This window comes from Haemaphysalis longicornis, unplaced genomic scaffold, assembly GCF_048455015.1.
Source record: "Haemaphysalis longicornis isolate Haplotype H1 unplaced genomic scaffold, Haemaphysalis longicornis Haplotype H1 scaffold_14, whole genome shotgun sequence".
Lineage (NCBI taxonomy): Eukaryota > Metazoa > Arthropoda > Arachnida > Ixodida > Ixodidae > Haemaphysalis > Haemaphysalis longicornis.
This window is the reverse complement of record NW_027526245.1, coordinates 29,150,480-29,168,085: the sequence shown is the minus strand read 5'-3', so window position 1 is coordinate 29,168,085 and position 17,606 is coordinate 29,150,480. Positions and strand designations below refer to the sequence as shown.

The 17,606-nt window shown below is 50.5% G+C and overlaps 1 protein-coding gene across 1 annotated transcript; it reads right to left on the bottom strand.

The window, feature by feature from the left end:
- Positions 1–1,784: 1,784 nt before the first annotated feature.
- On the bottom strand, positions 1,785–5,313 carry LOC144164821 (uncharacterized). The gene is made up of 3 exons (XM_077695083.1): positions 4,868–5,313; positions 2,539–4,774; positions 1,785–1,865 (listed from the first exon to the last, which is right to left on the bottom strand). Exons 1-3 carry the CDS (start codon positions 5,311–5,313, stop codon positions 1,785–1,787), a joined length of 2,763 nt encoding a protein of 920 aa, XP_077551209.1.
- Between the last annotated feature and the right edge of the window lie 12,293 nt (positions 5,314–17,606).

The window sequence follows — 17,606 nt, the reverse complement described above, 5'->3', positions numbered from 1 at the left end:
TCATTTCACTGCATCCTTTCACTCAGTTCTTGTGATGTCAAATGAGCTGTGGTAATATTCCGTGTAGTAATACTCTGCGTAGTTCATTTTAGTTACCGTACCAATAGCTGTTGTAATTGTTTCTACTAAATTTTTCATAACTATTTTCACTCTAGTGATTTAAATAATTTTTGCCTTTTTAGTTCTTGTGTTTATGTTGCTAGTTTTGTAGTTTTTGTGACGCCAGTCTAACCTCCCCCTTTACCCGATGTAATACCCTCCCGAAAAGGCATTTAGGGTTTCAAAAGGCATCCCTGTTTCAGTCTCCGATGGCGGGTGGACTTACGGGCGCATTTCTGTACTTCCCATGTCAGGTGATTTCTTATTCCTATAGATTGCGATAAGGAACTGTATTAACTCGTCATCTAATCTCTGGAGTTTCAGCATTCACCACACCAGTTCTCCTTACGTTATCAATGCCCCTTTAATGCACAAGAACGCTATCTATATTGATCTATTCTGCACTTTCAAAATTTCAATGCATTGTGTTATCACAAACAAATTATCGTCCAATCGCCTGTCTTGTCTAAGTACATTCTGCAGTTCTAAGGATTTCATGTTCTTCTATTCATGCTTGAATTTGATTTTACGCCTGCAATACGAATGTATACAGAACTGACATTACTGTTAGTGGTCTGTATGAATCAATACTGGCTTTGTTGCCTCTGCCTTTATATATTAAATTCATCCTACTTTGTAGCCCGTCATCCGGTATTTGGGTTGTATCACCTTATCTATTGCTCTCATAAACGATGCCTTACTCTTAGGTCAAAGCAGGTTTATCAGTTGCATTGGCATTCTGTCCAGGCCTGCAGCTGTTTATGGGGAAACCTTTTGCTCCGCTTTTTTTAAATCAAGGTTGCTGAAACGTATGTCCCCTAGAGGGGTAAGGAGGCATTCGAAACCAAGCCCCTACCCCGCAGAATGACCCCGGGTAACGATGACGGGAGGCACGATCCGCGGGCCAAGGCCCTGACCTGACAGCTGGAGGAGAATCCCCAGGTTTTATCGGCAGACGCCTCGCTTATGAAAGGCAGCGACCGGGCGGCGGCAGTCGTTACGACACACGACCGACTGATCGTCACAGCGTCGACGAGGACGAGAGATCCCGTGAAGGCAGAAGAGGTGGTTGTGGCTCTGGGGCTCGTTCAACCGGGCGTCGAGGCTGTGCTCACGGACGCAAAGACTGCGTACGGCAACTACTGAAGGGGACGCGTTTCCTCCGGAACTATTTGCGATTCGGAACTAGGAGGTGACAGCAGGACGAGCCGTTTAACTCGTGTGGGTCCCAGCTCACTCGGGGGTAGCAGGCAACACCATCGCCGACTACCACGAGAGCGAAATGACGCTCCGGGAAGCCACCGAGTCGCGCGATGATGCGGACACCCCGAGCCCAATGACAAGCTGTAGAGAGATTACTCGAGCGTACAGAGAAGAACGGCGCACCTTACTCAAACCGCACCGCACTCTAACGAGGCAACAGCAAACGATCCTGCGCAGAGTGCAGGCGGGGTCGCTCGCGCACCCTGCACTGCTCCATCGCATGTATCCCGATTTACAGGACACCACCTGTCCTTTCTGCAAGTAGACCGAAGTCACCCTGTCGCACGTCATGGCAGAATGCACTTTCCTGAAGAGTCGACTTCCCCCCCCTCCCTCCTCTACGCCCCCTATCTTACCTCCACTTCCCTATCCCCACTCCTTGAGCGACGGGAGACCTTGCTGTACAGCGCAGCCCTGCCGACTCAGCTAGCCGTGGTGTCCAGGGGCCAGGCGTTGTTGGCGACATTTGGGTCCCGTGAATAGAGAACCACCCCATCTCGTACCTGTGGGCACCACCAAATCATTTGGGCTAAGTAAACGTTGTTTCACCGTCATCACCATTTCCGCAGTCTTCTGTGACGTTGATGCTTTTGGAGCAGGCTTCCGTACCGTTATTGTCCTGAACTACTCACTAATTTTTTGAATGCGATAGATTGCCCTACGGCGTAACAGGGAGGTTTATAGGTACTTGATTGATTATTGATCAAACTTTATTATGCGAAAGAGTGAGCCCCCTCCGGTGGGGTGGGACCCGTCGATGGGAGCGGAGCCTCATTCCCAGGCCCCGTACCGGGCTAGCAACTCCCGCCCACGGGCCGCTAGGCTCGCGTGGACGTTTGCGGAGGGGCTGAACCGAAGGATCTCCCATCGCTCATTAAGGGGAAGGGGGGAAGGGGAGGGTGTGTCGGGTATTGGTGCCTTTAGTGCGGTGCACTCTAGGATGACATGTTTTAACGTTCCTTTGCTAGTGTTGCAGAACGGGCACAGCTCGGAGTATTGGTGCGGATACATCTTATGTAGTAGTGTTGGGTGGGCCAGAGACCCTGCCTGTATTCCGCGTATTATCGTCTGGTCCCTGCGGGTGAGGGAGTGATGAGGTTCAGGTAGCGTTTGTCTATTTTCCCTGTACATTGTAATGATATCTTTATACGCAGTGATTGGTGTCAATGAGTCGACCCCCGTCTCCTCCATTTCCCGGCGGGACATGTCTCGGGCGTAATAGTCGGCGATGTTGTTGCCGACCAGGGAGGAGTGCGCGGGGGTCCAAATCAGTTCGACCTCGTTGTCTGGTGTTTTGTGCCGTTTGAGGACGCGTGCCGCCTCGGAGGAGATCAACCCCCCGCGGTAGTTCGCGTAGGCTTTCTTGCTGTCTGTCACGACGTGCGTCGCCCCGGGTTGGATTAGTGCCAATGCGATCGCCATCTCTTCAGCGTTTGTTGCGTTTCTTGTCCTCGTGGACGCCACGGCGACGAGCCTGTCTCTTGTTGTTACTGCCACAGCGGCCTTGTCGCTTCCCTTGACCAGGGCGGCGTCGACGTACATGACATCGGGGTTGCCTTCCAAGCGCGTTTCCAAAGCCTTGGCGCGCGCTTTTCTCCTGCCGTCATCCTCCCCCGGCGCCATGTTGCGTGGGAGGGGTTTTGTGTTGATCTTGTCTCTCCAATGTTCGGGGACGCGGCCGGACGTTTGCACCGGTTCAGGCCTCCATCCGATCTTTTCCAGTATCCTCCTCCGGTGTTCGGACCCGCTGAGACGCATCCTCTGATTGGAGAGGTGCGCCTCCACGAGCTCGTCCACTGTGTTGTGGACCCCCATCTCGTACAGCCGTTTGGTCGACGTGTACGCGGGTAGTCCAAGGGCTTGCTTCGTGGCTTTTCTCAAGATGACGTCTAGTTTTGCCTTCTGTGTTCCGGTTAGGTTAAGGTATGGAGCCGAGTAGGTGGTTCTGGTAACCACGAAGGCCTGAACCAAGCGCAGCGCGTCGTTCTCCTTGATGCCCCGATTCTTTTTTGCTACGCGGCGGAGCATGCCGAGGACCTGCTCCGACGTTAGGCATATCTTGTCCACGGCCGCGTCCGCCTTGCCGTCGCTGCGAAGCAACAGCCCCAGGATCCGACACTGTTGAGTGGGTTCGACCTGGATGCCGTCGATCTCGATCTTCAGGCCGCATCTGCTCCTCTTGCCGACGCCCGGCTGGACTACTAAGAGCTCGGACTTTTGGGGGGCGCAGCTCAGGCCACACGACTTGGCGTACTCGTGGACCGTCGTCGCTGCGCGCTGCAGTGTTTCTTCCATCCACCCCTCCGATCCGGCCCTATTCGTCCAGACCGTGATATCGTCGGCGTAGAAAGCGTGGTCTAACCCTTCAATGCGTCCCAGCAGTTTAGGCAGGTGTAGCAGTGCCAGGTTGAACAGCAGGGGCGATATTACGGATCCCTGGGGTGTTCCGCGTTCTCCTAGCGTTATCGGGTCCGTCTTCGCGTTGCCTATCGTCAGAATGGCCGCTCTGTCCTCGAGGAAGTTGCGGACGTAGTGGAAAGTTCTGGTGCCACAGCCGGTCCCGTTCAGGTTGCGCAGGATGCTGGCGTGGGTGACGTTGTCGAACGCCCCCTTGAGGTCGAAGGCCAGGATGGCTCTAGGGCTCGATCTGGTTGCTTGTTTGATGACGAGTTCGTGCAACTGAACCATGACGTCCTGCGTACCGAGATGTTTGCGGAAACCGAACATGGTCGCCGGCATCTGTCCTGTTTCCTCGAGGTGTCTCTGCAGCCTGTGCAACACCATCCTCTCCATGACTTTGCCCACGCAGGACGTCAACGATATGGGTCGCAGGTTCTCGATCGACGGTGGTTTCCCTGGCTTCGGGATGAAGCGGACTTTAGCCGTCTTCCATTCTTGCGGTAGTCGCGACGTTTCCCACGCCTCGTTGATGTGTTGCAGTAGCTCGTTGGCCGTTATGCTGCACATGTTGAAAAGCAGCTTATAGGTGATGTTGTCCGCCCCGGGCGCGCTTTTCCTGTTGCTTTTGTCGATGGCGGCCCATAGCTCTGAGATTGTGAAGAGTCTGTCCAGCTCCTCGTTAGGGGTCCCCTCGTACACTTGTGGTGGCAGATACCGCCCCTTTTCGGTCTGGAGGTAACGCTTTTGGAGGTCCATGAGCAATTCGGCGCTATCCCCGTCGTAATTATTGATGACTTTGGTCAGGTTCCGATTCATGGTCGACTTGCTTTGTGCGGGATCAATGAGGTGACGCAACAATTTCCAGGTCTTGCCCGCCGACAATTGCCCTTGTAAGCCTTCGCACATTTTATGCCAGTTTTCCCGGCACAGTTTGGCTGCATACACCGCTATCTCTTTGTTCAGTAGGCCGATGCGTCTAGCCAGCTTCCTGTTACGCCGCTGGCGCTTCCACCTGCGAGTGAGCGAGTGGCGCAACGCCCACAGGTTGGAGAGCCTGGCGTCCACGAAAGGCGTGTCCACCGTCGTGGTGATCTCTTGCGTGTACTTTTGCAGCGTGGCCTGCTGTCGTCTGGCCCAGTCTTCGTAGGATTCCGCAGACGGTTCGGCATCTTCTTCTTGCTTCCTCTCACTCGTGTGCTTTCTCATCTTATCCCAATCCGTTATCCTCGCCTTGCCGTACACCGCCTTATACTGAGGCCCGAGGACATCGATCTTGATGATTTTGTGATCCGAGCCGAGGTCGGCGTCGTCGCACTTCCACCTCGTCTCCAGCGGCCCCGAGGACCACGTGAGATCGGGGGTCGTGTCGTTGGTCACGCTGTTACCCGTTCGGGTCGGGATTCCCGGCTCGTTGATGAGGTACAGCTCGTGCTTTCCCATGGCTTGGACGAGAGCCTTGTCTCTCTTGGACGCAATTTTATAGCCCCACATTGGATGAGGCGCGTTAAAGTCGCCCATGACCAGGAGCGTGCGGCTTTTTGCTAGACCCATCGCGTCCTTCAGTATGGCATCGAAATCGTATTGGTGCTTGGCTCCTGGTCTACAGTAAACGTTCAGTATAAATACGTTCTTACTGTGCCCAATGTCTCTTGCGTGCAGCTCGACCAGCGTGTGGTCGCAGCCGTGCTGCGCCGTGATGTGTTGCGTCGCAGCGACCGTATTACGTACGAGTACGGCGGTGCTCCTTTCGGTCGGGTCGGTATATGTAATGTACCCCGGCATGCAAGGCTTAACTTTTGTCTCTTATAGCGCTATAACTAGGGGTTGTCGGTGGGCGTCCTGGCTCCCTATGTGAAGGATAAGCTCCCTCTCCTTGGCTTTTATGCTTCGGCAGTTCCACTGATATATAGCGGTCACCTCATCGACGACCCGTGTCCGATTAGATTTGTTGCGTTGTTTCGGCTTCATCTTTCTGGTTGGTGTCTAATCGTCCCCTTCTCTTGGCAATTGTTTCCTTCAGTCGTTCTGCTCGTTCCTTCTTTAATGTTCCGTATTTCTGCTTGATTTCTAGGGCGTTGAGCCTAGCCGCCAGGCGATCGTGCTTGGCCTCAATCGTAGCTACCCTTTCTTCAAGCCTGCTCAGAGCCGCCAAGATGACAGACTCGCCAGGAGTTAGCTTTACCTGTTCTTCCTTCTTTTGCTCTTGTTGCGGTGGAAGCTCCTCGTCCTCCATCGCTTGCACTTCCGAGTTCTGCGTTGCTCCGGCGGGTACCGCGGGTGGCGACCTTCTCCTCGGCAGCTTGCGCGGTCCCTCTCCTACCGGGTTAGCTAGTGTTTCTTCGTGTATCGGTGTGTGCTGCGCGCTGTTGTTATTCGTTGCTTTCTCTAATTTCCTCATTAGTTCGCGAATCTGTTCATTCTGCTTCTCTATGATTTTCTTTAGCTCGTTCACTATGGTGTTATCACCGTTCATGTTGTTACCGGGGTTAGAGGGTGGGGAATCGGGGGATCGAGCTTTGGGAGACCCGCCGGCCCAGCCCACCTTGTTATCGGCGACTCCACGCTGGCCTCCTCCTGGCTCTCCCCGCGATCTCGAACGTCCGCGCTCCACGGTCGGCTCCGCGTCGCCCCGACGTCTCGAGATGCTCCGCGCCGACGATGCCATTCTCCCGGCTGTTTTCCAGCACTGGTTGCCCGGGACCGGTTGCCTCGAAAGAGAGCGCCCTCGGTGCGTGCTGCTTCCTCCCCTGGCTTGAGGTCCACGGCTGACGCTTTTCTCCCTCCGGAGTGGTGGAAAGTCCTCGTCCCTCAGGTCCCGTCGTTCTTGCCGGTGTTTCCGCTCCCACTGTCGTTGCCTGACGACGTAAGGTGTCTTGAATTTATTCCCGCATTCTCTGTCTCCGGTGACGTGTTCGAGGCCCGGGTTGACGGTTCCGCAGGCGAAGCATACGTTTGCGTTCGGGTTGGGGCAGACGTCGCCCCTGTGTCCGACTTGCCCGCACGTCTTGCATACGTCGAAGTGTTTTTTGTAAAGTCCGCAGCGTACGAGGACTGCTCCGTACTTGACGTAGTTCGGCACTTTCGTGCCCTCGAAAAGGATGATTACGGCGGTCGACGTCCCAATCCTGTGCGCTTGTAGCGCCTGGGGGTTGTACATGTTCACGATGTTCGCGTTGATGTCTTCCTGGGTGTCCGTGACCGATATTCCCTTGATCACTCCCTTCACTGTGCCTTCCATTGCCGCTTGGTATGCCCAGACTTCGTGGCCAGTGCCTCCTATTGTCAGACACTTTATCCTCGAGTATTGCCTCGCTCGTCTCTCGTCCGGCGTGCTCACGACTATGATATTCTGCACGGGGTTTGGGCAGAATATATCCCCCATAGCCTCCTCTCTTTTGACGCCAGTAGCTGCCAGAATTGCCGCCATCAGCGTCGGCACTTCCGTCCTCGCAACGTTCAGCCCACCTCTAGGCCTAATGACAATCTTGATATCTTCCCGCGGCATGACTCGCGGCATGCGTGCCGCCGTTGTGGCCGCTCTCGCTACTCTTTTGGCAAAACTTTCTCGTTCACGAGGCCTGGATTGTGTCGCCGGTTGGGGGGACTCACCGCTTCCGAAGTTCTTGATGTTATTCCGAGCACGCTTGCCGCTCGGCAGGACCCACCCCGCCGTGTCGTCGGGCGCCAAGTCCTCACCGGTCACAAATACACACGATTTTCCGTCAATGTCTCTTAGTCCGTGTTGTTGGGCACTCATGCCGGTCTCCGCTTCCATGTCCGCCTCCATTTGGCTCACCGAACGAGCCGCCGAGGCCGGGAGGCCGTCCATCGCGTAGGCCGAACGGCCCCGCTAGGCCTAGGCGTGGTGGTGAAACTCACAGTCCCGTAGAATTCAAAATCCTGGGTCGATCTTCACAAATCTGGTGTCCAGGGATGCCGAAACACTTGCTGAACAATCTTCAATACTGTAAATCAAGCACCGATCGAATTTTCCTCCTCAAACTGGACATCGAACTGGGAGCCGATGTAGAGTGCGTCCGATCACCTCGGCCGCTCGCAGCGCCCCCCTAGGTACAACATTGCACTAATTACTCGAAGAATATACGTCAACAAATGCTGTCCTTTTAACTGGTTCCCTTCCCCATCAGCGCAGAACGTTTTTAGATATCGTTTTTTGAGCTTAGTAATTTTAAGTGATTTCAAAACTTCCGGAATGCGCCTTGCACTTTCTTCGGTATTTCTGCCATCCACTTGTCGCTTTTCTGCCTTATCTTTGCTTGCCCGATGCTCTGCACTCGTAGTTTCTTTCCTCGGTAGATATTTCCTTCACTACATCTGGTTCCACACGTGTTCTTTTTGTCTGGCTATGTTCTCTCGATGTTTTTTTTTCGCTGATCAATAGCCTCTTATTTCCTAAGGTGGGGCATCTAGGTAAACATCTCGTTTTGTCGCGCAGTTCACTTTGCGGTAGTCAATGCAAACCCAAAGCGTATTATCCTTTTTCTTTACTAGAACTACGGGAGAGGCCCACGCGCTTTTAGACTATTGAACAACATAATCGACACATCTGCTTCACCTGGCTCTTGATGATTTCCCTTTCCCCTTGGCCCCACCATGTAAGATTGCTGGTGCACTGGCCTGACATATCTGTGAAGATCCGATGCTTCGCGATGGGTGTCCGATGGACGTTAGACGACGTGGCCATATCAGCGATGAACTTTAACTGTTCATAGTTATAGTTCCTCCGGTTGTACCGATTTCTAAAGTTATCAGCGTTGCTCCTCCAAAGTACAAGGTAATCCGCTTGTAGTCGCTTCCAATGCTGTCTGTTACATTTTCATTTATCCTCATTTCCCGCAACCTTTCGTATACTGTCTCGGAAAGTATACAATAGTCTATGCTGGACTGCCTCTTACCGGTTTCTCACGTTGTTTGTCCGTGACACTTGTTTTCCGTGATTACTATTACAAGCCAGTTTTCCTGAAATAGATCTCACAAGAGAACAAATATGGTCCGTGTATCCATCGAAACCTATGTGGGCATTCATACCTCCAACTAAGATTATTTCAATCGTATCTTTGAATTCGTTTACATCGCTTCTCAAACAGTTTAGCATTTCCTCATTTTCGTCCCTTGCTGTGCTGCCGGTCCACAGATAAACACTGCGAAGCAGCTTATGGTGGCGCCTGTTGTGCGGTGTGCACACCCCGACTCCGCATACCTTGGCAGGCAACAAGATGATGATCATGGCAGGATGCTCCTGGGAATTGGCCAAATAAAGAATTCATCACGAGATAGCGTCTCGTTAAACCACCGTCATCATCTTCCCGTATGGGAACCTGCTCCCGCAACACCCGCATGAGTGCAACGGGCAACGCCGCCGGTAACGCCACCTTGCAACGCCAGCGTCAACGCCAGTTTCAACGCCTCGTACAATGGCGCGAAGAAGAGGGCACAACAAGAAGGAGGAGGAGCAGCACCTCCTCCTGCCGTGATTGTCCATCCAGAAAATGAAGACGCCGACCTCATCCCGAGCCAAGACAGGTGCGCCTGATCAAACACGCGAGTCCGTGCGAGCCATGCGCAAGCGCGAGGACATCATGGACCGGGACGAATACAACTGAATGAGGATGACAAACGCGGAACAACATGACCTACTGCGCAAGATCATCCACCAGTAGACGACGCAGTCAGCACCTCCATTACGGGTCTTCTTCGCGGACCGACCGGTTGCGGCAAGACGTTCGTCCTCCGGCTTGTCACGGACCTCTACAACCGGTACAGCAACACCGCCTACAACGTGTTCGTCATCTGCACGAGCACCGTAAAGGTGGCTCTGGTAGTTGGAGGCACCACGGTCCACACGGCTTTCAAGCTCTCTCGGAAGACCATCAAGGACGGAGGCCTCAGCGCCAGCGAGCTGAACACATTCCGCGTGGCCTTCCACCACGTGAAATGCGTGACCATAGACGAGGTGAGCATGATGTCGGCTTAAAACATAAACGCAGTCGACTTGAGTCGGCCCCATGGCTGCTTCACATACTACTCAAGAGTTCTGCTACCGGAAGATGGTAATTTTGTTTGCCTGCCATGGTGTCTAAGCCAGAGTTTCTCATTTCCCTTGTTTATTATGCATGCCAACACCTGCCTCTCTCTTCATTCCTGTGCTCCTATTGCATACTTACCAGACAATTGTTTATGACAGGTGGTGCTTCTCTAGGTCAGGAGGTGAGCCTCGGTTAAAGCGTGCACGTTTATTTCTTCCTGTTCAAGTTTAAAAGAAAAGCTTTTTACCTGTACTCCCAAGGGTTCTTTCGCAACCGTTGGTGTCAACAGAAAACTCCAGCGAAGAAATAAAAGAATTTACTGTCACAGCCAGAAATCGAACCTGGTACTAATTCTTAGACTACCAAAGACAGGGCCCATTGTCTTATCGATTTAACAACGAGCCAACGCGACAATAGGGAAGACAAGTGGTGCACTCACCAAGCGCAACTACGGGTTTAACCCCTGCATTCTCGCTGAATGCCACGCGATAGCAAATCAAAGAAGCTCACACATACCCGTGGCATCCCACTTCTAGTACGGCAATGTGGTAAAGCCTGTGGCTTCCAGTGCTCACGTAAAAACCCTCAGCTCCTTGTCGTCCACCCTCACGGCAAACGACACCTCAAGAAACACATTCAAATACTCCTTGATGGCCAAGCCATCACTCCAAGCCCCAGCATCAAGATTCTTGGGATACATCTCTATGCCAAACACCTATACCAACACCAATCCTTGCGGCACCTCAAACACCGTATCAATCAAATCATACACATGATCAGGCGAGTTGCCACTATGGAGAGAGTCCTCAAGGAATATAACACCTTTCGATTAGTTCTAGCTTTTTCCCCTAGAGAATCACTTATGTGAACCCCGTGTCTTCTTGGCAAGGAGGACATAAAGATGCTTTATATAATGATTAGAAAGGCGGTTGAGCAAGCCAGTGGTCTTCCCTTGAGTACGTCCACAGAGAGGCTGGTCAGCATGGTGCTCCACAACACGGTGGAAAAGCTGATGGCCTTCTTTCTGTCCAGAAGCTCCGACTGGGCTGAACTGCGGCGGGTCGGCGCATCTTTCACCATATTCGCTGAGCAGCACAGAATGTCACCACGCTAGATGTACGGTCGGACTCTTGGCGGCAAGAAATAAAGATGCTCCCTTTGCTTAAAAATATGAACCCCTAACACGACAAGGGTCGCCGATAGGCACGGGCTCTAGCGCTCAACACCACCCTCGGCGGGGAGCATGCAGTTATCTACACAGACGCCTCCCAACATCGAGGGCAGCAATACGCCATCATCGTGGCTACCTCTAGAATCAACCTGCTTCCGTGTATCTCACTCGAGACCCAAGACATGACGGCAGCAGAAGAAGCAGCCATCGTCTTGGCCAGGAGTTCGGAAGGTAGTCAGCGATTCCCAACAAGCCTACCAGAATTACCAGTCGGTCGGGTGTTCCGACTTGCACTCCGTGTGCTAAAAAACCACTCCCGAAATGCTTCCATTCAGGTGATCTGGACACGCTCCGCCTCCATGGAGGGCAACCAATACGCCCACCAACAAGCCTGCGCTTTTACCTCCCGTGCTATGGAGCTGCACGAGGACCGCCACCCGCTTGTCCCGTTCAGAGAGATAACCCAGCATTATCGCCTTAAGAGACAGACCCTACCTTCGCCTTACCCTGACCTTTCCAGAAAACAACAAACTACCCTACGGCTCATAACATCCGGCTCCCTCGAACACCCGACGCGTCTTCACTTACTTTACCCGAATCGCTACGACGCTGAATGTAAATATCGCTCAGAAGTAGGAATACTCCGCCCCCTAATCGGGGTGTGCGACTTTAGCCCTGAGCAGCCCCCTTCTCTAAGCGCCCTCCGTTACCAACCCAACAAGAGCAATGGGAGATGCTGCTCTCCAGCCCCTCTCTGCCTACCCAGCTTCATCTGGTTGACAGAACACAGGCGGCGCGGACTGCATATGGGCTCCAGTGACGAAACAACCAGTTTCCTGGGCCGCACTCTGGCCTGTTCGAAAATCTCAATACAAGTATTTCTTCCTCTTCAGCCTCCTTGCGCCCCCTCTCCTTCCTGCTCCTCCTCCATCTCTGCCGCCGATCTCGTGGCCTCCGTCTGCTGGAAAGCTGGAAAGCTGCCTTTACCCTTCGCAATAGTAAAGGCAGCTTTCCAGACGCGAATTCCCCTTCCAAGGGTCCGCACTCGACCGGGGACGCCTGTACCCATTAAAGACCGGTGGGTGCCGGGCGGTACACGGAATCGAACCCGGTACATCCCCCATACGAGGCGACTGCCAGAGACGAAAAGTAAGATCGTCTAACACCGGGTTTTAGCTTCCTTTCCACTCATGTGGTACACCAGTAAAACTCAACGAACGACCGTTCATTAATCATGCATTGATTTACCTGACCAACAATATCTCTTTGAAGTGATAAATGGTGTGGCTAAGTACCTTTCCCTCCTCTCTGCTTTCACGATTTGTAGGGCGACGTGAGAAAATTTCAGTGACTTCGCATGGGCAATCGTAGTAGGTGCCCTTTACAGCTTTGCTTTCCAACCACATTCATAAGATAGATTGGCGGAATTTTTAATTTTTAACCTACATATCAGGTTTTCTGCTTCCCTGCATATTATGTAGCTGATTCAATATTTATTGCATTGGTTTTTTCCCTTTTCCCTTCCACTTACGGGGTCTATTTTCGTCTTTTTCAAAATTGTTCGCTCTATTGTTTCTACCCAAATCGCCTCAAAGTTCTTCGGTAAGCTCTAGGCCTGGCAAAATCCCAGCGTTGAATGCGCATGCGTCCATAGCTTCCCATTTGTATTCTAGTTTGCCTTAGTTGCGCGGCGTCCTCTAAAAAAAGCTACCGCTCTCCCCCCTAAGCGCCACCCAACCTGGTTTCATAGCCTGGTGCGGAAGTCAATCCCGTCCCACCGAAAAGCTTGCCTATGTCCTATGCTGCCCATACCTTGTTCACGTGTATCACTGCAAGCCCAAGTTCCCTGCCGCACCTCACTATATCGCTGTTACCAGGGAGTACTCCCCGTTCGGTGTGCACGTTCTGCTTTGTCACCTCCGGCACGGTGCAGCCTGCAATGAGCACATTTGGTGCCGTCGCCCGCAGGTTTTCCCTCCTCCCCCTCATGAGCATCGTTAAGCCCCGCGGCAACCGCCACAATGTTTCTAGCGTTACTAGGCAAGGCCTGCTGCCCCTTGGCATGTGTCATCACCATGTGCATAGTTTGACCTTGCAAACACCCTACCTTCACACGCGTATCCCTTCCTACAATTTCCATTATGTCAGCGCTGCTCCTCTTCATATTACAATCTCTGGCAATTATTACCAAGCCTTCTGCCACGTGCTGCTGTTTACGAGTACCCTGCTTATTGACTGCTTCTGCTGGCCTATCTTGCAGCACGAGGGAATAGCTGTTGCCTTTCGTATCTTCCGCCCCTTGTGTCTCCTCGGTGCCTGCGAGCCTCCCTCCGCTGCACGATATGAGGTGTCATCGTTTTTTGGCGAAAAGACGATCCGTCCTTGCGTTCGCTCAGCTAGGTTTAACTATCTCTCAACGGTCCTCCATTCGCCGGGTTAGTTACTTAGCGCTGCCTCCAGTTCTGCAACCCGCTTAGCTAACCCCGAGTTACCGGTATTACGCGTTCTAGCCGAGACACCACAAAGCATAAACGACACGTACCTGCCCCTTCATCTGTGTCGCCGCTCTCCCGCTGAACCTCCTCTTCATCTACCTGCCCCGGGAAGATATCACACTACCAGCTTTCTACGCGTGTTCATCTCGGCTGAACACCCGACACAACAAGAAAGAACCCTGCAGGTAAATACCCAGCTTGAGCTGTCCTCCGTTGTCTCGATTCCGCTGTCCTTCACTGTAGCACAAAAAAGCACGTCCGCACAGGTTGACTGCGCGCGATGATGATTGCTACTGGTTTCTTCTTTGTAGCGGGGTGATGAGTTGCCATCTTACCAAAAATGACTAATATACCTACGTTTTGTACTCTTGGTAGGGCAGACACAAAAAACTTATTTGGCACAAAATACTTTTTTCCTGATGCAGGTGGTAACTGTCCTAGGCAATACTAGCCTCTGTCCTTTTGGTCCACCAGCGGTCTAATCTTTTCGTCGCTCGTCAGCTTAGAAGTAAACATCCTCTGTGCTACCCTTCAATCCTAGGGCTTCTGGAAGCCGAATATTTCCCTCATGTAGAGTAAATGAATACACTGCCATTCTAACACTATGTGCCGCATAGTTTGTTTCTTTTCAGCAGGCCACGCACACCGCATCATTTTGTGAATACTTCGCCACAAAGCTCTTACTTCGCCAGCAACCGGCTCTAGCCTCAAAACGCAAAGCACTGCCCTGGGACATACCGTAGAAAATTTCCTTTCTTATGTGCAATTTTTCGGCCCTGTACATCTCTGACGACATTTGAGCTTTTATTTTTTCTCTCCATTTATCAGAGCGTCGGCTGTACCTCATCAAAGAAGCCTGATTTTACTCCGCCCAGAGTAAGTAGTGCGTTACTGGGAATATTTTGAACATGACACGAGGAGTTTTCACGATTGTTTTAATTATTATGCTTAGAAACTACTGCAGCGACGATAAATTACATGAGAAAAGGGAGAAGATATCACGCACCCATAGCAATATTCTTTCAAAAAGTGCGCGCCTGTTGACATCCGGGTCCGTCATTTAGGCGTGGTGGTACCGTGCATGAGCTATTGCCGTTGTTAACTTGTTCTCAAGTATAGCGAATAATTACGCTTGAAGAATGTTGCTACAGCTAGAGAAACGGGATGACTGATTTATCATGTATTTGGCATTTAAAAAGCAGTGTTTTTTATTAACATACATACCAGATTACCCCCCTGGAAGAGTGCGCGGAAGACACATCTGTAACACATCTGAGGACACATCCTGAACACAGAAGTGGCTCAAAAACATTCCATGCTGCTGACTGAAATAGCGAAATTGGCCACTCGACTGAGGTTTATAGTAAATTTAGAAATGCAAATCCGTGTACATAAGTGTTGTTCTTTGCAGTCGTTTGCTAGCCCCATTCAGCATGCGGCTTGATTACACAATCAAGAATATTGTTAGGCTAGAGCCCACTACAATATCTAAGACCACAAAACAAAATTCCCTAGCTTGAGAGCTAGTGAATCTCCTCAAAGACACGTTGGAATAGTATTTGGTCAATGTAACTAGGGTTGTACTTTTTAAAGTTTAGTAATATATTTTGAATAAATTTTAAACAGTATTTTCTGTAAGTTTAAAATGCATTACTAGCATACTTGACACGTATTTGAAATTGTATTTTTGTGTATTTGCAATGAATTTACAACACATTTTGTATATATTCCGGCTACAGTCGTAATGTATTCACGCAATATTTCTGGCAAACATCTCTACGTCGTTACAATGCGTAAGGCTCTGGACAAAATTTGCGATATAAGTACAAAAATCACAAGTATAAATGCAATCAAAATACAGTAATCTCTCGTTATAACGAAATCGTTTTACTGGAAATATCGCTTTTTTTCGAAATTTCCTCTGGTCCCAACCTAAATTCATGCCTTTTGGCCGCATTACTTGAAGCGCACGAAGAGCTGGACCCGCTTAAAGCGAAGTGGCGAGTGGAGGCGTCGCCAGCGCCGGTTAACCACCGGTGGGTCAGGCGGTCAACATGACGGCTTAACAAGGTGTTTTGCCGGCGATTTTCTCGGGCCGGTCAAGCTCGATTTGTGCCATCCGACTTTAAACAAACGGTGAAAATGCAAGGTAAGGTAATTGAATTTCGTTTTTAGACAGTGGTCAATGACGTGGACGCGACGCTGCGCAAACACTGACACTGGAAGCGTCGAATTAGCAGCGTCGTCGACAGCGGGGCACCGAAAAGCTCTTAATTTGTAAACTTCACGGCTGCACACCTAGAGAAAAAATGTCCAGTGATCATGTAAAAACCCTAGGGCAAAACCGGTCAGCTTTCATGATTGCGCTGTGTACCCGCAATGAGCGGTTAATTGTTTGTTGAGCTCAACAAAAACAACCTCAGATTCCAACCACGAAATTTGCGACACTTCCGTGCGCAAAACTCAAGCATGACGCCCGCAGCAACCCTTGCCTCCCTTCTTTAAAAGTGGTCACTGCCACTCTGCACTGTGCGAGGCGTTCGGACGCCAGTCACTGCTTGGTACATTTGAGAAGAGGTTGCTTGTGCCCGGCAAGAACATGAAACAGCCAAATCTCACTGCCCTTTTTGCACCTGAATATAGTTTTGCTTCACTGAATACATTTTGTTTTGATTCTTCAGACTTGTGGCACAGGGAATTCTAACTACTTTAGCTGTTCTCGAGTGGTCGCTTATATCGAAAAACCATTTATATCGAAATTTTTCGCCGTCTGTCTGACTTCGTTTTAACGAGAGATGACTGTGCATTAAAAGTGCAGCTTTCTTTCGTTAACGGAAAGTAGAATGAGGGCTAGAATGTCTCGTACAAATAAGCGACGCGCGGTGTCACAAATTCTTCGATGTTTCTGAAAGTTCCAGAATACATGGAGACGATGTGCCGAAGTTATTTTTATTGCACAGTCACGTCCTTCAAGAAATTATGCACTATTTTACATCCAAGCACTCTTTTTCCGTTGTAAACACCTCTAGGAATGCGTTGAGCTTCTTCAATAGCTCCAGTCTCTTGTTTCGGCCTCGGTATTTAACCTTGTCACAGGGTTTGTCTCCAAAATCAGCGTCTATGTCGTAAACAGCAATTCCGAATTTCATTCCTTTGTATTTTTCTGCCATTGAGCAAATCTGTGGGAGAGATGGAGGGAAATACGTTATAATTTCCTGTAAATTGCGGAAATTGCAAATTGATCAATTAAGGAATAGACTGTCGTGTTTACAGCAGTGTGAAGGATTCATGGGTGCCGTGAAGTTAAAGCAAAAGCGCGGTTCATTAAAAATATCGCATTGATTTGATGACAATGCTGGAAATTTTAACAGCAACTTACAACCAATATCTGTATTCTAGAAAAGCATTGCAGCTGTAAAGACAGAGAAGCCGCTTCATTACCGTGCCCTTAGAATGTCTGAGAAACTTATTCGCGATTGTCAGCGGCTGGCCGAACCCACCGTCAAGGCGCAACACTGACTGCTGAACGTCCATATCATACAAATGATAATGTGCACGAACCACGCTATTAACAGATTTCAGCACTCTGCCTATAGCGTAACTGCTCACGTTGTGTCACGCATGAACAAGGGTGTCCACGCTTCATCTTTTACACGTAAATAAACGCTTTTCTGGGCTGCACTTGACTTATGTGAGGAAGGATTATTGTTTCAGACAAACGATGTGTACTGGAAGAAAAGTTTTAATAGAGTTGTGTTATGCCTGAAACGCGGCTCCCTAATTAACCTCGCGTAGCCACCATCATTTACTTTCGCTAGGATAAAACGGATCCTGATAACTTTAATAAAAGAAACTATTTTTTAGGTAACAAAAGAAAACAAAAAACATTTTTTACAGAATACAGGCTGAATCGTCTAGCTTAGTGATCTCCGTACCAAAGGCTTTTGCTAAATGCCGCTGCCCCAAAAAGGTTTTCCAAACTGAAGATGACTTCAGGTGTTTTGCGCAAAGCCAGCGAGGAGAGAAGAGAATTACAACGAAAAGTAATAAATTAGATTTGCCTTAGCCATAACTACACAAATCAGGAAATAAAAATTTAACTGGTTAACGAATAAAATGACGGGTGTATGA

What these genes read in the sequence shown, in the direction of transcription:
- LOC144164821 (XM_077695083.1), bottom strand. Translation starts at nt 5,313, where the DNA reads ATGGGTCTAGCAAAAAGCCGCACGCTCCTGGTCATGGGCGACTTTAAC. An exon ending in CAGCAGGCCACGCTGCAAAA is followed by an intron (nt 4,775 to 4,867) that starts GTACACGCAAGA and finishes GCTCACTCGCAG; the next exon opens with GTGGAAGCGCCAGCGGCGTA. An exon ending in GGGAAATGGAGGAGACGGGG is followed by an intron (nt 1,866 to 2,538) that starts GTCGACTCATTG and finishes TGGTGCCCACAG; the next exon opens with GTACGAGATGGGGTGGTTCT.